This window comes from Pollachius pollachius (genome assembly GCF_949987615.1).
Source record: "Pollachius pollachius genome assembly, chromosome: 3".
Classification (NCBI taxonomy): domain Eukaryota; kingdom Metazoa; phylum Chordata; class Actinopteri; order Gadiformes; family Gadidae; genus Pollachius; species Pollachius pollachius.
The window spans coordinates 32,804,302-32,829,396 of record NC_136936.1 but is presented as its reverse complement, the minus strand read 5'-3'; the positions used below and the strand labels follow the sequence as shown (position 1 = coordinate 32,829,396).

Below are 25,095 nucleotides of genomic sequence, written 5' to 3'. Positions count from 1 at the left end.
GTACGGTAGGGGCCCAGCGCAGAGGGGAGGATGCCTGGAGATGCCTGATCGCGTTCGTCCGTACCACACGGGGGCCTGCCCAGCCAACCAGAAGAGGAGAAAAGAAGTCCACCCTTCTTATTCCTTCTCCTTTGGCCCCTGCCATCTGTCTGTCCGGCTCCTGACACCTGTACTGGCCTGTCGAAGACGGGGGCCCTCTCTGTCACCGAGGGCAACGCCGGCACACCAATAGGGAGTTGGGAGGATGGGTTGTGGACTGTTAATGTAACAGCTTCAAAGAATGGAAGGGGGGGGGGGGGGTTGGTCTAGCTGTTACGGGGGAGGATTGACTCAGGGTGAAACTGTGGCCAAATCTAACAAATGATCTGAGACCTATCATGTTCATTTAATATCTTGAGGAACACACGACCAGCGCAGACGTAGGAGAATATTAAAGGGCTCCGTGGTTGGTGAACCCGCTGAGGGAGAGCGAGAGAGCAAAGCTCAAGCTAACAACACCAGATCATGTAGCAAGTTTTTCATGGCAGTGATCTGATTAGTTTTTCATGGCGATGTGCTAAAGGACTTTTACAGGTGTTCGTGTCCAACCACTCTTCAGCCAAACGATTGTCCTGAGAGACGCTGAGGTAATTTGGGAGTAAACGGTTGGCACGCCATGAAGGGGGAGCAAAACGTGGCAGTAAATGCAGAGCCAGATGTTCGTCAAATTGCGATTTTGACTGGCGAATTCATGCTCCCCGTTAAAAGGTTTCACTGCATGGAAAGCTAAGCGAGGGCATTCGCATTGAGCTCTTGTTTGCATTAAAGCACTAAAATAGGAACCCTTTATATAGGGACCATGCGGACGGACATCCAATGCAGAAAGTACTTTTTTGAGAAAAAAGTTTTTGATTTGAATTCTATCACTCAGTTTATGCCTTAACAATGGGTGTTCTCCGAGACAAGGTGCTGCCGAGCTGGCTTGCTTGAAAGCCTTTTTGGCAGCCGAAAAACTGAGAAGCAGATGCAGCCTAAACCTGTTCGACGCCCACCTCTAATCGGCTTACACTGGCTCAGGGACAGGAGACTGGCACCTTTCAAGGGCCATGGACATGGACACTGGTCCACACACTTCACAGTAGAGTTTGACATGTTGGAAATCCACATGAAACCAAACCAAATGCCTTAGACTTTCAGTGAGTTCCAAGACGATTCACAGATAGTATGCCGGTGCGTTTCCACACCGATTCTCAGTGCCAACAATGCCAGAACACTATGAATCATAAGGGCTGTTTTACTGGCTGACTGCACTGGAAATAAATGTAAGGAATCTTCATAAAGCCAGGGTGTTGTTTGTATCTTTTGGGCCTGAGTCAAGTCATAAACACTTTGCTTTTATAGGATTTTAGACTCTCCAAAGAAAGTACAATTCATTGTTGGTTTTTTTTTCAGAAATAATTAATTCCGTGACCCCTCTTGCACCCACCCCAACCCACTTTACTGCCAACAGGTGCATGGAACAAACTGGAATGCCTAACTTTGAGTCTTCGAAAGCATTAAAGTTTTGTGCTACAGTCTTTCCCCCAGTTTTCCAATCCTTCCATGCATAAGCCTCATGGGTAATCTCAATGTAGAAACTATTTATAAAACAATAAAAACACTTGAAACTAAGTACTCAAATTGAAAACCCTTTCTTTTTAAGGCCTTCATGTTTCAATCCCTGATGCACCAAACATTTTAAAGAAAGTTTGAACAGCAATGCTAGATCGTTTGCTAGATAGTTTAAATCCAGACCGCAAGCCGGCATGCGATCTTGGAAACAACCTTCTCTCCCGGGCAAAGAGATGAGAGACACAAGACTTGTTTGCCCTCTGCAGAGGATGATCTTGTAGGGCCTGCTAAGTCAAACAAGCGGCACGTTGCCAAGGCATCGGGCCATTCACAGACCTGTGGACACTATTGACACAGCTAGCGTGGCTAAAGCCACGGTGCGGAGGGCCCTGCTCTCGTTTCACAATTGGAAGTGGAGAGCGGATGCTGTTCGCTCATTACATCAAACTGTGAAATGCTTGGGTGTGGGTGTGCTTGTCTGTGTGTGTGTGCGCGTGCGAGCTAAGGGCCTGACCTCACATTAGTTCTGCTGACAGAATAAATAGATGTCGATGAATGACTAGTAAATACACATCGTAGCACGCTTCACACAATACAGAGTTGTCACAAGGCAGTGTTTCAATGCAGTATGAAGTTAAGTATGTTTATACTTGTACAGTATACAAAGTATACACATGTCTAAGTCCTTTACTTTGCTTCATTGGTTTTTACATATTCCTAATTTAACTGGTTTTGTGGTTTCACGTTTTTGCAATGTTTGCAATTTGTGATGTTGAGTTGATGTCCAAGATTTAGCTGGAGTGCATGAAGACAGGCAAGATGATGTCATGGGCAGGACGTGGTCGGAATTAGACTCTTTGTGCAACAGTACCTGGCAACAGTATTCACTCATGAAGAGATTAACTTATGGAATCTCTTTATTTTCATGAATGACAAAGCATATGCTAAATCGTTCGATAATCACAAAAACAAAATGTCTTTTAAATAAGCCTTTCAAAAAATCATTTAAACGTCTTTCTCAAAAGCTGTGTGTGTTTTTGTGTCTGTTTGCATTGCCAGAAAAAAATAAATCATTACAATGCTCATTTTATGTACATGCATGAGACCAAGAGAGGAGTGATAAACAGATTCCCTACAGCTGAATGGGACTCCAACAAGACATTTCCATCAGCTCCCCAGGCCCACGCTATCTCACCTGCAACTAACCTGTGTCTTGCTACTCCCTTTCCCTCTATGTGCTTTCAGACTTCATCCAGAAGATCAGAACATGGAGACCTCAGCTCCAACGGCCACAGAGAAGAAGGAGTGCAAGACCTCAGGTCTCGATGGAAGCAGCTTCTCAGAGCTCCCCAAGAAACCTTCTCCCACCACCCTCACTAGAGGTAGGTGTCTGCATCCCTCTATTCTCAACCTCCACAGCATAGTGATGTCAGCCACCTGCTCTCCTCAATGTGGTTATCAGATACTCAACTCACCGATGCTGTTCAGATCAGAGGAAGGCCCAAAACCCTGATTACCCTGCATCATAATTATGTAGGAGACATTTGTGAATAATCTATAGTCCATGGAAAATGATTTGACGTTTGTAATATTCCAATCATTGGATGTTTGTAATGTTATGGAATTACGGAACATCAGGAAAAAGTAATTTTATGATTATAACTCATCTCTTCCATAGAAGATTCTATGTATTTAACACGCTGATCATTTCCCACGGCAATAGGTTTAATAGCGTTAGCTGAAGTGTAATGGCTAATCACATCAGCAGATGGTGGCACATGAAAAGACTTAGACTCAGAGATTGGGTGTGTGTGGGGGGGGGGGGGGGGGCGCTGTTTCAGAGATGTCAGAGAATGGGTGATGAAAAAAGCACGATAATGAGGTCGAAAGACCTTGTTCTCACCTCCCGAGTGTAAACGCAATGAATTACTAAAACGGCGAGAGCAGCAGTGGACGGACGACGTGTATCACAGGCCTCTGATACAGTCAAGGAGGGGGTTCGGGGGTGCACCTTTGAAATGCTAACGAGATGTCATAGGACATGGCGGCACTGGCGATGCCGGGACTTAAAGATGGGCTTGGTGGCCCGCCATGAGATGAACGGCTAGCCTTAATTGTTTAGGGATGCGGGGGTGAGAAAGTAGGACGTGTGGCAGCGGCTCGCTGGCACCTCCACAAAGAGACCAGAAGTTTCTCAAAACAAGAAAAACACCCCGCTTGCCATCATGTGAATTATTCAGACTATTACAGAACCCTGACCATTGTGTCTCATGTAGGTCGCGGTGGCGTCGCTAGTGATGGTGGGGTCGGCTTCACGGATGTTCTTTCCTTGCCGGGTGAAAGAAAAGGGGGGAAGTGTGCTTGCAACTGTCGGGAATCATTTGGCCATGTCCGGCTTATGCATCGGGAAGGGTGGTTTTCAGGGTATGAGATATATACTGTATTAAAGCCTCATGACTTAAAGATGAGGGTTCGTGTTTTCATTAGTGGATGTGTGATGAAAACTCCCCATAACGAGGTTGGAGAACCTTGTTGTCGCCTCCGGGGGAACCGGGGTCTATAAATTACTAACAGCCCTGACGCCGCTGGAGTCGAACAGTGGACACTGAAACCTCCTCGAACCCCTCTGGGACAACCGTTGGCATCTTCTGAGGGTCTACAGTTCGAGTGGTCTTTACTTTATAATGCAGGACCTGGTGGCCTGCCATCACAAAGCTACCCCACATCGCCTTTACACAAACAGGGGGGAAAGTAGAACATTGGTGGCCATTTTCGCTACTTTACTTTTAATTTTTTTTCTCTGCTTTGTTTGTTTTATGGTTCTTTTTTATTCTCAGTGGATTTCCTTATCAATATGCATGTTAAATTACAAATTCAGGCCGCTCTTGAATAAAATGTGTTAGGGAACATTCTTCAGCTTACTTAAATGCCATTATGATCTTGTTCAAACTTACTTCTATATCAGTTTTGACAGCCCAAGCCAAAATTGCTTACGTACAAGGAAAAGAGATACAACACCTTTATGCTTCCCTTGTTAAGAGAAACCTGACTTTGTTAAAGAGGGCCCATCTTGCTAGTGTTTCCCTGTTAAACACAACTCTGAGTTTTTAACTCCTAATGGAAGTTTGTCTGACCTTGTAACACTTAGCAGAAGGATCTCACGTTGAGCAAGTTGGGAAGGATAACGGCAAAAGGTTGTGGTACGTTGGGCGGAACAAAACAGGTTCAAGTTCCTTGATACAAATCGGGGTGTCTCTTTCTTTCTAGGGGCCTTGTTAATGGTTTTAAAGGGGCACCCGCTTTTTGTGTGACAGCCAGCATCTGTCTGCTTGTGAAGACAAGCTCGGACAGACACACATTTCTGCAACCTAAACCCCTGGCTGGCTGTGGGATTTACGAGTCGTGGTTCTGGGCTTGTACTCTGGCATGTAAGAATAACGTGTTCAGATCAGGTACCTACTACCACCACTTTAAAACATATCACTGTTACAAAGGAAAACTTGTGGTGGGGGACCCTTACCCCCATGTTTCTTGACCTTCCCCCGACCCTTCCTTCCCTCTCTCTTACATGCTCAAAAACACACACACACACAAACACACACACACACACACACACACACACACACACACACACACACACACACACACACACACACACACACACACACAGGAGAGGTTGTTGCATTTTATCCTGCTGTTGGTGAGTACTGAAACTAAGTAGAACTTAGAGCTAATTCTCCCTTTCTGTTGGCTTTGTTGTATACATACAGGGAATGGGTTAGCCTAGCAATTGTAAGTGCTTGCCACTTGTTTCGATGAACATCCCTACTGTACCGACAGCGATATATTGTTTCTCCTTCTTCTGACAAATGTACTTTGGATAAAAACGCCTCCTAAATGCCCTAAATTTAAATGTAAATGTAGTGCAAAGAAGCTCTTGACAAATTCATTACTCTTAAGTTCACATGCCCTTTAGCTGCGATTGTCAAACCCAAAAGAATGAGCGTGAGGGGCCTTTGATCACAGTTCTGTGAAGGAGTTGTTTTACAGACACAGAGGATTTTTTCAAAGCACGTTTGCCAAAGAGCATTTTTCAGCAATCCCTCATTTCTTTGTTTGGGCTGTACTAGGGCAGTGGAGCAGACAGGCTTGTTGCAGGCAGATTATTTCAGCTGCACCAGGATGTAATATACATCTTCTAGTGGGGCTTTGTATATAGCTGGAAGGTTCTAGATTTAGAGTGAGATTGATGAGCTTGTATGTAGAGAGAGAGAAACGCATCTGTGTAGATGATTATCTACAGTCCTGATATATCTCAGGAGAGTGTCAAGCATCTACCAAACTTTCACCTTTGTCAACATTCGGGTTTTGCTTTCATTCAAACAAGTGCATGGACCAAAAAGGAATGCGTGAAACCACACTTCTACCCCCCCTCAACCCCTTCCTCTCCCCCTTGTCCCAAGTCTTTCTTCATGAAAACAGTCCAGCCATGACTATTGCCAATCCCAACCGTTGCTAGTGGTGGAGGTTTAGATGTATGGAGCAGGCACTGCTGGTGTAATTAGTCCTGTTTGGTACGGGGCGAGTTGGATTGGGGTTCTGATCAGGGGGTTTGCTTGCATTAATCACCGCCTCGGTCTCCATGGGTTGTGGACGCTGAGTAATGACCTAGGAGAAAGGGCTTGAGAGGTGACCCCACCCCCCCCCCCCAAGGGCTCTAGAGCAACCAGAGGATCCAGGGGTACACCAGGGGGTCAGTGGCCCCAACCACTCCTACCCTTATCTGTGCAGAAGCAATTTCCCACAAGAAAAAAAAAAAAAGAGAGAACCCCATCCCCTCCATCCTCAATTCCTCGTGTCCACACCACCACCACTACCATCACCACTACCCCCTATGCATAGGCCTCTTCTCCAAAGGGACAGGCACTAATCTTCCTGAGAAGAGGAATTTCTTCTTTTATTTTCCTGGCCCCTAAATGAGACTCTTATGCTGCAGTGGTTCCGCAGGACGAGAAGGAACAGCATGGGAAGGGGGGGGGGGGGGGGGGGGGGCTTTAGCTTATAGGCAAAGGGATCTGATGTGAATGTGGTCAGCTTCCTCTCCCCTAAAACCCACTCCTTACGGTTTTAACTCTGTGGCCCTCCATTGTCAATAATGGAGGGCCACAGAGTTTTCGGATTTTTTTTTCGGATTTTTGGAATCCGAAAAACAGTCCCTCCTCGTCTTTCTTTTACCTTTAAGGAATCGAAAAGAAAAAAAAGGTACAGTTCCTAACTACGTCAGGTGGTTCATCATCATTCATCTGCAGAGAGGGGTTCTGTGGCACAGCCATGTGCTATAGGAGCATTAGGACAGTGCAATACAGCAATGATATTTTCATCATGTCAATGCCATTTTCCATTTTTCTTTTAACGGCCGACTTAATTCGACTTGCTAAGCTGTGTGGGCAAAAATACCTCCCATGGGGCTCCTATAGCAATGAAATATGTCAAAAATATAATTCGGAGGAGCCAGAAGTATATTTTCATATCCCCAGTAGGTAGTCATGTTGCAAGAGAATCTGGTCTATCCAGTGTCATGCATTTTGCAAGACCATATCAATAATTCTTTCGCTAATACTTGATACTTGAGAAGACTTGCGAGCAACAAGCTTACAGGAAGGTCTATTGACTGAGAACCGACATTGCTTTCTTCCTGTCAGGGATCGTAGCCACACACTATCAGGAACTCGCTGTGTTTCTCAAAAAAATCCTTCAGAGAGAGAGAGTTATATAGAGCGAGGGATTGATATTATCACCGTTCCGGAAAAATCGCTCAATTTATCTGTTCGCACAAGTTGCGGTGCAGTGGTCATCCCTCATGAGGTGTTAAGGCGATAGCACATTCTTTAAGTTGGACTCTTGAATTAGTTAGTTAGTTTTTTATTCAATTGAATAATAATTTCATGGGGTTTCGTGGTTGTTTGCATTATCTACTTTTATTTTCTTATCTTCTAGTTCTCAGTAGCACTTTTGACCTTTTAAACTCCCTCTGAAAACACACTACCTACCTTGTTGAGAGAAGAAGCGAGAGGTACAGGCAGTCAGTTAGAGGGGGAGGGAGGGAGAGAGATAGAAAGAGAGAGAGAATGAATCAATGTGTTGCTATCAGGGATAGAGTCATCAGTGTTTACACTAATTCATGCAGCTTTTTAAATCAGTTAAGGTGATCTCTCCCCATCCTGCTTTTCCTTCCATCCCGCCTTCACATCTTTCAACCCACCCTCTATATTGCTCTCCCCCCTTCTAGCCATCTCTCTTTCTCCCTCTGTCTCTGCCCCCTCTATGTAACCCCAACTTTCTCCATTTCTATCTCATTCTCCCCCCTCCCTCTCTATATCTCTCGCGCCTCGACCTCTTCTCTCCCTCTTCCTTTCACCCTCTCTCAGTCTATACCTCCCCTCTTCTCTCCCTTATCTGGAGTTCCACTTGGTGGACCGTCCGTACAAGGCAGGATTTAAAGATTAGATATGCTAAGTGAAAGCAGAAGTAGACCTCTTGTTTTTCTTTCTTCTTTTAACTTTCCTGATCGTACAAAAATACCAAAACATTAATTATTCCTCAGTTTTGGATGTTGCAGTTCCTTCATCATCATCATCATCATCATTTCTATGATCATAATATGGCCTACATACTAACATAACGCGAGGGCAGTTCACTTCCTCAGATATTGGTCATGAAGGTTTCTAATTTTCATATGTTAACACATTTTGTAAAAAAAAAAAAAAAAAGTAAAAAAGAAAGATGAATTATGAAGCAGTTCCCTAGATCTCCAGATTCCCTTTTCTGTTGATTTGAAAAGATTCAGCATGCTAACTCTGGACTCTCTGCTTCAGTGGAATTACTTAACCAGTTGAAAGCACTACAGAGATACTCGGCTTCCCAGCTCTAGGAAAGGGAAATCAGAAGACAAATGTATATTTTACTGAATAGTTAGTAGGGAGAAGTCTATAAAAATTTAAAGATTAGACCAGGCTTGTCTACACATTGTATTCTCCTTGTGAGGCCGCCCTGCTATTAAAGGTCTCTCTCTCTTTGTCTAGAACTTTCTTTTGGAAATTGGTAAACTCCCAAAATAAATAAGTAGGTTATTACTATTAAAATACAAGATGCTTTCGCAATATAAATGCCCCTTATTTGAAGACATGAAAGATGAGCCGTTAAAATTTATTTTTCAAAGCAATGTAAGGCTTTTCTAGACTTGATAGCCAGTGTTCCCCTCACCTCCTTCACCTTTCTGCAGAACAGTCTTTTTGAGAAATCTCCCCGAACCAGAGGCACCAGGAGCTAAAGAGAACAACAAATACCTTCACATTTACAAGGACTAGGGGATGAGTAGGGAGCTATAGATTAATGCTTAATGATTGTGGATGACCCACTATCCTGTCTGCTAGAACTCTCTTTCCCTCTGCCTCTTCTCTTCGCCTCTTTTCTCCCTTTTGTGCTATAATCCCAAACTCTCTTAGTCTTGTTTTAACTTATTTTTCAATCTTTACTCTTCTCCTATCATTCTATCCCCAAGTCTCTCATCCCTATGCCTTACTTGCCTATATACTTATTCAAAGCACCCCCCTTCTTCACCACCACAACATTTTCCCAGCATGCAATTGGTTAATGACCCCCCCCCGAACCTGCCTCTAGTCCACTTCCTTCCTGTTTTGCTGGGGTTGAGATCAGATCTGTTACAGTGCTTAGACTATCCTCCAAGATAGACATAATCAACTGCCCTTCCTCCCTCCTCCCCGCCCCCCAAAAAAAACATAAAAAAAAAACCTGGCAGTTCGAACCCTTCTCCCTCCAGACGATGGCCCGTACATCCTCCACCAGTCTCCCAAACCGTTACGAATCCTGGAAGCGCCCAGCCTGTGCTAATGTAGCTTTAACACTCAGCAGTTCAAGGAAACCAAAATAAACCTCGGGAGCAGTTCAGACGTGGCGAAACAAAAAATGTGTGCGAGCTGTAAACACAGGCAGGAGGTGCTTGTGTAAACAGCACCCGGGGTGCGCTGGCGAAGGCAGTCCAGAGGAGAGGACGCTTTTGTGGTCACTAAAACCAACCCCCCCCCCCCCCCCCCCCCCCCCCTCCCCCCCCCCCCCCTGCAGACTACCGCCCCCAGACACACAGCTGTTGTCCCCGCCTCGGGTGTTGTACACACTTCCAGGCAAAGTCTCAATCTTACAGGAGAAGGGGGGAGTGGGTCGTAGTGCGGGGGAGTAAAAAGTTTCTAAAACTTCTTGACTTTTCTGGTATTCATTCTTGGATTATCATTTCACCCCCACCAGCAACCCTTGGTCCCGGCATGGGAAATAGCCACATCAAGTGTGAAGAACCATCACAAAGGGATACTTTCAAAATAAAAGCCCTCTCTAATTGTGTTGTGGCGGGGTTGCTAAAACCTAGAGTGAGGAAATTGATTTCTGCCAACACTGAAATCCCTCCTGAGGGAAGCGTGGATTCTGGTAATTATAGATCTAGGGTTTCACTGCCGCTGTTGTCCACTCTCTCACCGTTTAGCAATTAGTGGGATCACACAGCGCTTTGAGACACTGCCTGGCGGGGATAAGCTGGTCACCTGACGGCAGAGCCAGGTGACGCGAGGGTAACCGGCCCCGTGTTTAAACATGTGGAAGGACGGGGGTCCCAAAGCAACAAATAGTCAGAGGTTTTTACTTGGCCGAGGAATCCGATAAACATTTACCAAATAAAGTATTGCTTACTTTCCTTTTCTCTCCTGCTCGTTTATCCCTTGCTTGCTTTCCTTCACTTTTTCCTTACACTGATCCTTTTCTCTGCCTTTCACACCCTTTCACCCACTTTTGCTTTCCATCCTTATTTCCCTTCTCTCTCTCTCTCTCTCTCTCTCTCTCTCTCTCTCTCTCTCTCTCTCTCTCTCTCTCTCTCTATTAAAATGAATAAGAAAGGAACAGAATTTGAGATAAAGTTGAACAGAGGACAATTTGAGCGCAAGAGTAAGAATCAAAAGAGGGAGGAGAGAGAGAGGAGAGAGAGCAAAAGAATTCTAGAGACAGGGGGCTCCAGACAGTATAGCCGTGCGGCCCGTGACACCAGCGGTCTGGCCCCTGGCCTCGCTCCAGGGACGCAGACCCAGACAGGCCGCAGTAAACCCAGAGCGGAATCAAAATAAACAATGGAGCTTGCCTTGAGTAAAGGCAGAAGACCCTGGCATGAAAAACAGACACGCTGCCCCTCCCCCAGTTCACGGAGAGCCCACTGGCTGGAGAACACTGAGCCCCAGCATGGGCAGAACGCGAAACAAACCCCGGTGAATCTGTGAGCTACGACTCACACCTGTTATGGTGGGGAACACAGCTTGTAGAATAGAGTAGAATTTAAATTGGTGGAAAGTTACAATGCTATTGCTAATGCTAATGCTATTAGATCCATTAGAATACAAGGGACAATGTCATTGAAATAAGTAGCCAATTATGTTGCAGATATTTGATTGACGCATTTAGGCCTACTATAACCCTTGAGATTAATCCATTGAGGTCGAAAATAAAGGTGTTACAGCAGCAAAACAACAGTTCACAAACTAGAGGATACAAGGATCGTTATACAAATTATATTTTTTGGGACAGCCGTGATAAACATTTATGTAAAAAAACACATATATAGAATCAATTTAGGTACTGGAATCTAAGGCAAGGCCCCGTCCACACTAACCTGGGTAAATGTAAAAACGCACATCCGCAATGAAAACGATCTCCGTCCACACTATCGCTGTCATATCGTTTTCGGAATGTTTTGCATCCACGTTCCACACTGAAATTATTTTGATAAACAGTTGTTGTCATGGTTACGCGACTCCGCCACGCCTCTCTGTTTAGATTACAGGCGCGCGATCAGCTGATATTTACAGTTGATCAGCTGGTTAATCATTTTCACTAAGAATCAAAAATATGTCTCTAACCAAAGGTACAAAGGCAAGTTTTTTTTAATGGACAGGCAAGGAGGTGGAGTTGCTATTGAGGATAACCGACAACATCCACGGATCTCTCATCCGAGTCGTCTGGCCTTCTATTTGGGGGCGCAAAATGTCACATAGCTTGTATAGGCTGCCTCTCGACAGCCTGAAGTTCTCTCTCCACTCCTCTGGCAACACTGTCTGGTTAACAAAATTGTCCCACCAGCTCGCTGTTCGACCCGGTCTTGTCCAGAAACGCCGCTCCAAGTACGGTTTGAACTGCCGTCTTTCGGTTTTTTTTTACCATCACTTAAGAACATCACGAATATGTTTGAGCCAATATGTCGAATTGTATCTGGACATAAATTAGTACATTTTACAGAGAGATCATCATTTGCATTTCACCTGCCATTTTTTTGATGAGCGTCTCGGTCTCGAGCGCAAGCTTGTGGCAGTGTCATGGCAACCGAAGGTCATCGTTTCTGAGGCCCCGTTTACACGAGGACGCTTGCGGGTAAAAACGACAAACTATTTTATCGGATTTTATCGAAAATATTTTATTTTGGGGCTTAAAAACGCAAAAATCTGAAACCACCCACCAGAGTGGAAAAGTTGAATACGCTCCGCCGTAGCGTTCCGTCTACACTGCCAAGACGCAAAACTCTGCTCAGATCTGCTCACGTCGCGTACGCGTTTACGTCACATACAGCGCCAGTACAGGGAAATAAACAAACATGTAGTATTATTTCCATGCGTCGGACCGTCAAGCTGCTCTGGCAGCTCTAATAAACTTACAGGAGTCTTTCCACGAAATGTACAGATAGTATTACTGAACAGAGAAGGATCTGTAATTATGTTTTGGTTTTCGCGGCGCAGATAAGAGAAGGAAGATTCTACGCATGCGCTCAGACATGGCGGTGTTGTGTGATAGTGTATCACAGCACCATCTAGCCGCCTGACTCGCATACCCAATCGAATTCCACACTTTTGCGTCATCGTATGCACGCAGATTTCCTCCCGAAAACGCTCGTCTAAACGCCGAATAAAAAGTGAAGACGCGACGCCACTTTTGCGTCTTCTGTTCAGACCGTCATCATGTAAGAGTAGCCTAAATCACTACTTTTTAGCTGCTGACACTTTCGTAACGTTCCATTACTCCCATTTACTTAGAATCCTACCGTCCACCAGCGTCTGCTATGCACAAAGAGCTTCTTGTGCGTACCAGTGCTGTGGGCTGGGAGAGAGAGAGAGACTATGGTGATATCATAGTCCTAGTCGTCCTCTTGGCCCTCACAGTAAGAACAGCGTGTGTGCGCAGCTCTCAACTCCTCTCCTGCTCTGCAACCTCGACCAAAGACGGTTGCGGCGCCCCTTTGTGGTCGCCACGGTCCCCAGGAAATAATGCAAACAAAATGGAACCATATGGAAAAGTAATCCGACGTCATTTTGGTATAAGAAATGCATGCTGGGAACAGTAGGATTTGGAGACCAGTTTCAGAATAACGACTGGGTAGCGAGGGGATTGAGTGATATCTCTAGCCAGAGCTGGCAGTGCAGCTTTAGATATTTTTTGTACAAGAGGTCTCATTCAAAGCATTGCATGTCTGCGATTCAAATCCAACTGCAACCAATTTCAACATGACATAACTCATGCAATCCTGGCTGTCAGTTTCCCATAAAGGCCTATGCAGTGCTACGGGTTTATTCATTTTGGCATGGGTGGGCCCCGTATACATCAAACCAGTAATTCTTTCGGCAGGGTTAGCAAAGTGCTTTTACCTTTTAAACTGTAATGAAACGCTTATTTTTTGCTCCACATTTTAACACAGTTTAACATCAATAAAAAAGCTTTGAATTCCCTTCTATTGGTACAAAATCCAATTTAGCCTTATAAATATGGCTCATCATTACATTAGTGGAAACGAGCAGTGGAAAACGCCACAAAACATGGAAATGATAACATGCTTTTTGTAATGTGAAGGTAAAAGCCCCTAGCGTGTTAGCGGCCGGGGTCAGAACGGTGTTTGCTCCGCGGTTCCTGCATTGGGAACCAGGATTGTGAATATTTGGCGTGAGCTTCAAAGAGTAACAAGATCATCCCCGAGAGACAACAAATACAGACATGTTGGAACCAGACAGGGGTCTAAAGGCATACACGATATTCACACACATACACGTATGTGTGTGTGTGTGTGTGTGTGTGTGTGTTTGTGTGTCTGTGTGTGTGTGTGTATGTCTGTAAGAAAGAAAAAAGAATGTGTGTGTGCCCATACATGACACTGGATGAATTATCCACAGCACGCAAAGTTAGAATTACAAACTACATGAAGGTTCATACAACACTTGTAATACTAGGATGCATAGACATATTATTTTGGTTAAATACCATTAAAACGTACAAAACATAAAAGAACCGCTGATAGCTCTGGATAGAGCATTTAATAAATTAATTGGTGTGCGTAAAACAAGTTTACAAAATGTTTTAATCATACACCCCAAGACATTACAATTTCCAAATATCCTAACTTTACATTGCATTTGCCTGTATGAGATGGTGAGACAGCTGGTAAGCATTTTGACAGTATGACTGGTATTGTACTTTCATGGCAGTAAACCTTGCATCGGAAATTGGTATCGTGGCAGCCCTATTATGGGATGCAACCCGTTGGTTGACTGTACCAATGCCCAGCAACTACACAAAACAACCAGATGTGGCAACGCACATTCTTCACCCTTAATTTTAAAACTCAGATCTGGAACTCTGATGTGTAGACGACATCTAGAGACAGAAGCACTGGCAGGAATGTCTGTGTGTGTTTGTTTGTTTATGTGTGTTTGTGCGTGCACGTGTGACCATACCCTCGATGGCTCCCATTTTGGCTTTGGCTAACGTGTTTTGAGGTGCTTAGCGGGAGAAAGCACTGTAAATCCTTTTTATTCAGCGGGGCCTAAGTCGCCGAGGGAATGCAGCGCACCTGAAAAATTCCCACGGAAGATGTCGGGAGAGAGAGAGAGACAGAGAGACAGAGAGACAGAGAGGAAGAGGGGGGTGCCGGCCATAGAGGGGGAAGTGTTTACATATCAATATGCTCCCTCAAACTCCCAGGAAAGTAGTTATTTGCCTGAGAGACGTTTTTTTTTTCTTTGTTAGGGGGGAGGGGTAACCCTTTAATTCCAGCAGAGGAAGTGGCCCTAACCCTCTGGATGGGGGACTAGGGGGGCAGGGTGGAGTGGAGGAGGATGCAGACCTTACTAATCTACCTCATCCGCTCGGCTCTCCTCACGCTCCCCTTTGGGCGGCCATGAGGGGTGGGTCTTGGCGGGGGGGGGGTGGTTGGTTGGGCCGTCTCCAAACCCGCTGCTTCAACCCGCTGGGGAGAGACTTGAAGACGTCCGGGCCTCGGGGGGTTTGGGACGGGAGGCGGGGGGGTGTGAAGGGTAGAGAGTGGGGGTGGTGGGGTTGGGCTGAGGACCGGGACAGAGAGGGAGCCAAGAGTGAATCACTGGGGCCAATGAATGCTACAAAGCTGGCATGCTTCTGAATTATATTATCAGGAAAAAAAGTGTGCCTAAACAATGCACATCAAAAGGTGAAGGCATTAAAGTGTACTGATTGTATGGTGTATGTTTAATGTGTACAAAGCCAATCCATTACAATGAATGGGAAACTGTAATATTTAATTCACAAGCAATACAAGAGATGGATAGATCTTGATTTCTGTATACATCTAAATTGATGTTGTGTTTAGGATAATTTCACACCTCTTAAATAAAGCTTATTTGAGAGTGATTTAAATTAAAAGATTTAAAAAACTGGTATTCTAAGCTCTGCTACAGAAGGGATTGTGGGTAATGCAGTCAAAAGAGTAAAACTGGGCAACTGGTGTATCTATGAAAGTTTGTAAGAGTAAGAAGATATATAGCGGTGCTGTGATCAGACAGCGAGCATGTCCCTGATCCATTGGTTGGCCAGCAGAGACAGAGAGCATCCCAGGAGCGATGGCATTTTATTGAATTAGGCCGCTGCGCACACAAGGCTGTCATTTGTACCTGTCTGCATAGTGCATACCTAACGCTAAAATGAGGCAATGTGTTAGCTCAACAGGGGTCCTTTGTGCTCTCTGCTGCGCTATTGTCCGATTATTTAGAGCGGCGTTTAACATGCTAGAGAGGCTGCACAAAAATAATGTTTTTGCAGGTGTGAGTTGACTTTAATTCCACACTGAACGGCTTGTGATTCAATAAAAAGAGCCTTGTTTGTGTGTGTGTGTGTGTGTGTGCGCGCGTCAGTTTTGTGTGAGCGTGTTGAGGAGAACGAGGGAGGGCAGCTTGTCCGCGGTGTGGAGACAGTGTAATTAGGTCTGAGAGAGCTAGAATAAACAGGAGAGGGCAGATGGCTAGTTTCCATTTATGGCCGACAAAGGCAAGAACAGAGTACCACATTGTACATTTGAAAATGTATCATTCATTCATTCATTCATACAGTATTATATTTATATATTTATTCATTCATTAATTTAGTACTCTAACATTTACAACAAAGCCATGTTATTTTGTTTTTCAGTGGCTGGTGAAACATGCAGGTCTCACAGTTTATCAAATCTTTCTTTCATGGTTACTGTTGTCTTGTGCTTAGCGTGAATCAGAGAGAAACTCATATAGTTTTGTTTCCCAAAACAAATTATTGGTTTCGTGAAACAGATTTAGGGTCGGAGACAAAATTGTGGTTAGGATCATGCTAGAAGTTAAACCCACCTCCCCCTCAGCGTTGTGTAGTAGAGTTTTCATACCATCTCATGTACCTCCTAAGCTGATCCACACTTTAAAACCACATATCCCAGGGGGCCATTGGGCTGCTGTGGCCTCTCCACAGGTACCACATATAAGCTGTGGTCCAACCCACCACCATCCCTGGGCTTAAAAGGGGCCGACAGCTGGTGGTCCGACTGAGGGGAAGGTCAGAGACTGACAGCCGGCCTGCAGCCTCACTCACGGTCACAGACCCACAGCTCTTCTCCTATTGGAGTCAATAGCGTCTTTGTAGTAAGAGTAAAAATATTTGTCCACATGGAATCCCTTCTGATAGGATCTCTGCAACTATCATTGCCAGCCAATGAAAGGACAGAATAGCAGGAGGTTGAGGAAGCCTGGGACCTGTAATTGGATGTAACATCCATATTTATGTATTCTGGCTTTGTGATTTTTGTTATGACGATGGCTGCCACAGCAGTGCAGACTCAGCACTTCAGACCTGGGAGATGCAGTGTGTTAACTATGGTCCCCACTGTCTCTCTCATCAGCAGCCCTGGAAGAAGAGGCGTGGGGGGGGTCCAAAGATCTGGTTCTAAGCAGGAACCCTAAATTTCAAACTTAAATGAGGCCAGCTTTGAAATCTGTGCCGTGGTGGTTGGTGGTTTAACATGTGGCGGGTGGGGACATGTGGTGTTGCCAATACATTCTCTCAATTGGGAAAATATTATTTCACAGGCGGTCGGGAGAGAGAGAGAGAGACACAAGAGAAGCAGCCGGTCTTTCTATTCTACTACCGAGCTAAACCGCAGCTCAGTCGTGTGACTTTCATATGGCGTTAGATGGCTCTGAGGCGCTGATGTGGCATGACGTTAATTGAAATTACAGGGAGAGTCAGAAATAACAGGGTGGCAGTCTGTGACAACCCCCGCCCCCGCCCCTAACATCGAAGGATAACATCTGGGGAACATATGTGGACGTCCGACATCATCATCATCATCATCATCATCATCATCATCATCATCATCATCATGAAGAGCCAGGCAGGGACTGTAGAATTCCTAAATGTGTTTCTGGATATGAAGGAGGATTTGGGAGGCGAGATGGGGTATGGTAGGGGATTGGGTGGTGGTGGTGGTGGTGGTGGTGTTGGGGGCGGGAGAGGGGTGATGCTTTCTAATCAAGAAGCTTGGATGACAAAAGCCACACTGCCCTCACCCCAGTGAGTCAATCCACAAGCAGAGAAACCAGATGTGTTTTTCCCCTGTCCCTTAAGATATACGAGAACCGAGATTAACATCGCTAAAGGCTCGCTTGTTACTTTACTTAGTTGCACATTTATTAAAAAAAAAAAAAAAAGTTTGTGTGAATACATGCTGGGCAAAACCCTTTTCTGGTTCCCTCACAAAACACAAAGGGTACAAAACATAGCATTTCCATCCACTTTGAAAACAAATCACCGTAATTTACCCAGGGTGCATTCTTTTGGATCTACGCAGCAATTAATGTATAGGACCTACTTACCAGGGATTTTCACTGGAGCCTGAGGGTAGTCTCCAGTGTAATTGCTTCGACATGTTTCTTTTGGATGGCGTCCATAGCTAAGACTGCTCTTTATGCGTAAGGAATCTGCGCCCATTTTGAGGGGGCATTTATTTCAAGTCTCCAACACTGGATGAAATCGACTCACTCTTCATTTTACTTTCTCTCTCTCTCTCTCTCTCTCTCTCTCTCTCTCTCTCTCTCTCTCTCGTGCTCTCTCTCCTTTCTTTTGTTTTCGTTTTATGTCTATGAGAGCTTAAGCTTAGATTTTGGACCTCATGACACAGTGTCGTGGTCCACTCCCAAGGCCCCTAAGGACAGAGATTTCACTCTTGGAATCAAAAGCAGTTGATGGGTTAGCCGCCCTGCCCATGGGCAAGCTAATTCCAATCATGAACAATCAGAAATGCAAAGGGAAATATGGGCTGAAGGTTTTCATACTTAGTGGATTCTGTCCATTCATTGTTTAATGATTTATGCAATATTGTGTAACAACCTTTCCCTTTCTTGGTAATTCGATGTAAATATCTCAAAAGTATTACGTTGTCAATCGTGCGTTGGATAATATTCAGATTCAACATGTTGTAATTAACATTATACTTATTTTCCATTGAGGTCATCAATGATTTCAACTGCCTCTTCAGCCAAAGAGGCCCAATAGGTCTAGAGGGTTGCACAGAGACTCTATATTTCATCTCAGAACAACATCAGACCCTGAATTCTATTGTTACATTTAACTTTGTGATTTTAGCACTGTCATCACCACTTCCACACTGTTTTCATTCCAACGCATCCCAGCCCCCAAAATTTCCCTCCAGCCCTCAACATCCCCAAACACAGCCTTATGCTTCCACCTCGCATGCAGCAACGTTGAGTCTTGTTCCTCTCACTTGACGCTAGCGTGTTATGACATATTCAGTGAAACACTGTAAGGGTATGTCTGTCCAGTCTAGAGCGAATACACGGCCCTCAATGCGATCCAGATGCATGTGGAGAGGCTGCAGCACAAAGCAAAAGAGGGGGACGCCATTGATCCCCCTCGGATCCATGGGAGGGATCTGTTCCCTGTTCACTCGTTCCATGTGGACACGGTGTAAGCATGAAACACACGTGCACACTTTCAACAGATTTATCCTCCCTTCTCCTCCTCTTCCTCCAATATGAAGTCCTTCCAATCCCTAGTTATTTCACCTGAATGAGTCAGTCTTATCAGTAGGTTAATCACCCTGCTAACAGAGTACTTACCGAGACCATTTTGATGGCTATTCATGGTCTGCCTGGAGCCGTTGTAGTTGTGTAGTTGTTGTGTCTCCCCTACTATACACAGCAACTGTCTTTAAGAAAAGGGACAGCCCAACCACCACGGGGAAGGCCGTTTGGCCCGAGGTCAGATGATCACTGTTCCAGGGCTGGTTTTGAGGAGAGTAGTTAAGATGGCCCTTCAACGTGTCTCATTCTTCTCATTTAATTAGTGATATTTTAATCAACTTTAGGAGACATAATTATGGACTTCATAAGCTTTTTTCCATCCTTACTCATATGGAAATAATTGTAGTAGCAGTTGTGTCTCATACTGCATACTTGTGGTCTTGAGCTGTGAACAAAGCATTTCAAAGCATTACATTCGATTTATCTGTTAAGAATACAGATCATGGAAAACTATATATTCTACTTTAAGTTAACTCCCAACAAAACAGACTTTCCTCCAGAGAAGAGACACATGAGCAAGGCATCTACAGCCCTCAGAACAAAGTGAGACCAGAAGTGACCCCCAACAGCCATGTGAGAATAGCTTAGCAACTCAGTGAAGGGAATCTGTTGGCTCAGCAAAACTCTCCCTCTCAGGACAATTCATTAATAACTTGGAGAGCCACTGCTGAAACACACACCAATGAAGGTTGTGAGTCAAAACACAAGATTCTCCTCATCTTCTGCCCCAGTAGGCCTACCCCCAAGGTGACATGCAACTCCCGCAGTGTCACATAGGGGATGTCTCACAAGGGGCTAATTTTAACACACAATGCGATGCAGCGCTTGTCTCCCCGCAAGTACGCTGTGACAAATGAATCCTTATCTCGCGGTGCCTGTTGTTTGTTGTTGCTGAGTAATGTCCTCGCCATTCACTCCCGTCTCCCGAGCCCAGAGAGTTCTCGACCGACTCACTGTCACGGTGTCAGCAGGGAGGAGGAGAGAGATAGAGAGCAAGTGAGAGAGAAATAATCAGTTTCAAACACTGCAAGGCTCATGTGCATAGAGATGCACACACTCATGCACACACAGACTCAAAGACAAGGATATTGCAGAGCGGACCAAACATTAAAACAAAAGTGCAAATTGAAACTTTTCCATCCACTGGGATATAAACGTCTCTCAGGATACCCTTCTCCCTGTCCCTCCAACGTCTCTCTTGGAAGCTCCACTGGGTCACAGACAGGAGTCCCCAACATCCATTCAGCCCACCACCATTTATGTTGGATGGCCTTTCCGGTCGCCCACTCAGCTTGGATAGACTCAAATAAAAAAGAGATGTGTAGACTATAACACAAGGGCTTGTCTCTCTCTCTCTCTCGCTCTCGCTCTCGCTCTCTCTCTCTCTCTCTCTCTCTCTCTCTCTCTCTCTCTCTCTCTCTCTCTCTCTCTCTCTCTCTCTCTCTCTCTCTCTCTCTATTTAAACGGTTTGCCCCCTCAATGCCTGTCAGAGACCTGTTGCTTGCAAGGCCCCTTGTTTATTTGACTTCCATACTAGCATTACAGGGCAAAGTAAACACATTGCCTGCCCTCTGAGAGAGAGAGAGAGAGAGAGAGAGAGAGAGAGAGAGAGAGAGCGAGAGAGAGACGCAGATCCCTAGACCTCCAGGTCACAACTAGTTGTGACCTGGAGGTCTAGGGATATGGCTTTGATGAAATTAGGAGCCCTGGCAGAAAGTAACCCTTCTGCTGGTTTTCAATGCAAGGCAAAGAAGTTTTTCTTTTTTATTCAGCCACGTCAAAGAAAATAATTCATACATTTGAAAGTGTGCCTTCATTTAATTAAGTCGGCAGAAACAAGACTTACTGCTAAAATGTTTTGAAAAACATTTCTGTATGGTTATGTTGGGGGTTCGTTAAGGGAAAGGGCAGGTCTAGTGTGTACAGCTAATTTACTGTTAATACAGCAACACTTTTCCATGTTATAGTAAGAAGCAACCTTTGACATCTTGCTCATCATTACTATCTTGGTGACCAAGATAGTAATGATGCTGCTGTTGACTCAGCAGAAGTTCAGTGGTTTAAATTCACACCATTGTTGACTCCTTGCCCTCCCACTATTGTTCTCCCACTCTTGTTGACCTTCCATCCATTAACCCACCTGATTCACGCAGCAGTGTTGTTTATTTTTTGACTTTCTTCTTCTTTGTTTTACTACCGGAACCAGAAGAGACGAGGTGGCTCGCTGGCATCTCACACTCTGCCCACATGACTGACCTTGCCGCCACCAAGCCTTTCAGAGCGTCTGTGGAACTGACCCCCTACCCCCTGCCGCTCATGTACTTACCCACGGCATCTTCAGTCCAGGAAGCTAGTAAAAACAACCCCCTCCTCCAACTACCCCCTTATGCCTCAACAAACCCCGCAAACAAGCAACAGTGAAATAATGTGTTCACGGTCCTTTTGTTCCAGAAGAAAGGATGCTCTGCTCTGTGCACCTCCCTCATAGTAAACGCCCCCTCCTCACCCCTCTCCGCTCCCCCTCGCTGCCCCCATTCTCTGACCCCTTTGAAATCACCGGCTCTTCCATTAGGTATTTACTGGGCTAACTCTCATAGTCCTTTTTAAACAAATGTGGATGCTCTTTCAGATATAGTATGCATAACTGATTTTCTGATTGGTTAAAGGGTGTTTCTCAAAACAGTGGTGTGATACAGATGTGTTAAAGAATGTAGCTGTGTGTAAATCAATCCACTGGAGCCTGTGGTCTTCTTTGAGTTTTGAACAGAGTACTGAACTATCTGAAACCAAAGCTACACATGGTCATCAAAAAGAGGGAAAGACGTCAGCAGGCATACCAAGGCCTGCTCAGTTATACCCATCTTGAATATCAAATAAGGTTCTCTCTCTATATATACGGTCAGAATCACCATGCAGTACCATGAACAACCACATGGGACATCTCATACAGCGTCATGATGTAGGACAGGTTTTACGGTGAGGAAAATATAGCAGTCACTTACAATCAGAGTGAAAATGTGTACATGGAGAAATAAGGGGTTGAACTTTAAGGGTGGTATTCCCCTGAAGGGTTTAAGGTGGTGGTCGTTTGGGGGGTGTGGTGGGCAGGGGCGCTGAAACCATGAGCAGAGGTCATGGTTTCAGCAATGTGTCTTACAGCTGTTACTCGTTACAGCCTCTAAACCAAACCCCTAAGGTAAGCTACATGTTCTACAAGCAACCCGTTCCCACACACAGTATCAAAGTGAAAGAGCCGCAGTCCCCTTGAATGCGTCTGATGCTTAATCTTATCAAGGAGAGGTGACCCACAGTGCGTCTGGTCAGCGTTACAAAGTGCCGCGACGGGGCTGCCACGATGGCTGGTAAAATTGAGGCTTCAGTTTCGGCAATGTAGTTTTTCGTTACTTTCTTTGAGATTCAGCACCAGCTTTATCAGTCCAAGTGTGAAATGGCAAGAATAGATTAAGGTGACGGATATTAAATAAGGAGTGGTGTATAGGAGAGATCTGGGTCTTGGTTTGAAGCTCGGAAGAGATACGTCAGCCCTCTTGTCTACTTCAAGCTCTAGCTGTCCAGACAATCCTGTATAAGTCAGTGGTAGTCATTTAAAAAAAGACTACATCAAACTATACTATTAAAGCTTAACTGTTATCCAAATCTAAGCATGGAATTAATGGTTATCAATATGTAATCATACATTTTGATACACCTCAACCTCAAAGCTGCAATATATTTAACACTGTCTGGCCTATATGATGAACTAATGGCCCAACAGGAAATCTTATGATATGACTCAGTTTGAACACTGACATACCTTAACAAACTCAGCAAGACAAGCCTGATGGAGACCAGGCCAGCTTCATGCAGGATGAACTCCAAGGCTTGCTGAGAGTAGAGGCTCTCCCTGGGGACTGTCTCACCTTGGGTTGACCTCCAGCAAAGACATACGTTGACATGTGTGCATGGCCCTTCCCCTCCCACATTGATGGCCTGTTTGGAGACTTCCTCTGTGTCACTTCTTCTTTCCTTAAGAAAACGACATTGCCTATTTTACAAGTCAGGGGACAGGATGGTGTGTGGCTGTGTGTGTGTGTGTGTGTGTGTGTGTGTGTGTGTGTGTGTGTGTGTGTGTGTGTGTGTGTGTGTGTGTGTGTGTGTGTGTGCAGGAGTCTGGAGTTTGAGCAGAGAATGTCGTCATTGGAAACACCGGACACGCTGTGGAAGAACAGCCTGTGCTTCCAACAGCTGTGGCTGCAGGGTTGAAGACGTATGATTATTCCTGGACCTGTACAACAACGAAGCACTTGATGCTAGCCCTGATGCTTGCCCTAATTGATTAAACAATAGTGCTCTTTTTGAATGAGGAGCTGAAAGGACATCATTGTTCTAAACCAAACACCATGTTAGGAGAAAATAATATGCAAGCGGGTGCGGCAGTATCTCAGGAGGTAGAGCGGGTTGTTAGGTAACTGGAAGGTTGCTAGTTAGAGGTAGAGTGTCGAGGTGTCCCTGAGCAAGACGCCTCGCTCTGACTACTCCCGACGAGCTGGCTGCCACCCTGCGTGGTGGACTCTGCCGTCGGTGTGTGAATGTTTGAATGAATGGTTGTAAGTCGCTTTTGATAAAAGCATCAGCAAAATCCCTAAATGTAAATGCAAGTGCAAAGGGCCCATTACAACCTACCTGAAACGGTCAAGTTACCAACATTACACACTATACACAAAATGGACACAATAGACACATAGTGCTTGGCTTGTTTTCAGATAGAGCCCCTCCTCCAAGCGAACAAACCTCTTCCATCTCATCCTTGCCAGTTGTCATGGCGATAAGTGGCTGTGTTCAGCAATTAGCTAATCAGACCTACACCTGTGCTCCCGGCCGGGCAGAGCGGCAGCCAAGTGATAAATCAGCAGTCTGTACAGGTAGCTGATTATTCCGACACACCATCGGTTTCTGCCGAGAGGCCATCGCCCTGCTGCCTCCAGTGCTGCACTAGCGCACGCTAGCTGCATGCTAACATCACATTGGAGCATTGAAGTTCACACGCTGGGGTTGAAACTACCTCCCCAATGCCTTCTCCTCATGTATTCACAGCCAAACAATGATCTGATCCCAACAACACCCCTGTCCCAGTCCAGTGAGGCATGCTGATCACTGGGTAACGATATGCTGCCGTGATGACGGCGGGCTCCAGAGATGATATCACAACGCTCCAATTTCTGGGAAAATCTGATTGCTGAGATTTGGTGGGAAATGTTCTGATGGGTTCTAATCTACTATTTCGAGGGGGTAATGGGGCATATTTAGAATTTTTTCCTGATATCTCTTAACCCAAGCACTTCCAAATGGCCATTTCATGGTGGATGGAGGTAAATAACAACCCCACACTGCAAGTGATACCTGGTTAGCGCCATGACTTCAGAACAATTAGGGAGGCTGGCCAGCGTCCACTGTGCCTGGGTGATGGATCACACACTGGTGGTAGGTTAGGGTCATGCCTGGTCCTGAGAGTTGATTGGCCGAGGTGAGCATGTAGGTCTGACAGAGACGAATCGGAGGAAAGGCCGGAGCCAGCTGGGGCGGGTAAACATCAGACAGCACAGCAGGAGGAAGATATCCAGGGGCCAGCGCTTGCTTTTTACTGTAGCTAAACCCCAGTTATATGATACAACACATCTGGATACAGGTAGTCATGGCAACGTGATGTAAACACATTCCCAGCCCATGGTAGGAGCCAGAGCATCAAACTGTGAGATTATTTTGATTGGACACCGGACAGGATGCGTTGAAGCATCACAGTCACGCCGTACGTTTACATACTAGCACCACTTACCGCTGCACTCTTGCTAAACGCCTGCACCCATGAGCTGTTTCATCAACACGCATGGACTCGGACAAACCATGCACATTCCAGCACAGAAATGTCCACGCAGAAACATAAACAAAGACAGTTTCGAGGGTAAAACTGGACGCTCACACACGACACACAACCATCCAAGGTACAATGCAGAGTGTTCCATTTGGAAATCTAAATATCTGG

The 25,095-nt window shown here is 45.3% G+C and overlaps 1 protein-coding gene across 1 annotated transcript in view; it reads left to right on the top strand.

Moving 5' to 3' along the window:
• The window catches only part of gli2a (GLI family zinc finger 2a), a 79,108-nt gene that overhangs the window by 14,080 nt on the left and 39,933 nt on the right, over positions 1 to 25,095 (top strand). Inside the window, exon 2 of the mRNA XM_079731241.1 lies at positions 2,836 to 2,972. Within this exon, the coding sequence (XP_079587367.1) occupies positions 2,858 to 2,972 (115 nt within the window). The 5' untranslated portion in view covers positions 2,836 to 2,857. The remainder of the gene's footprint in view (positions 1 to 2,835; positions 2,973 to 25,095) is intronic.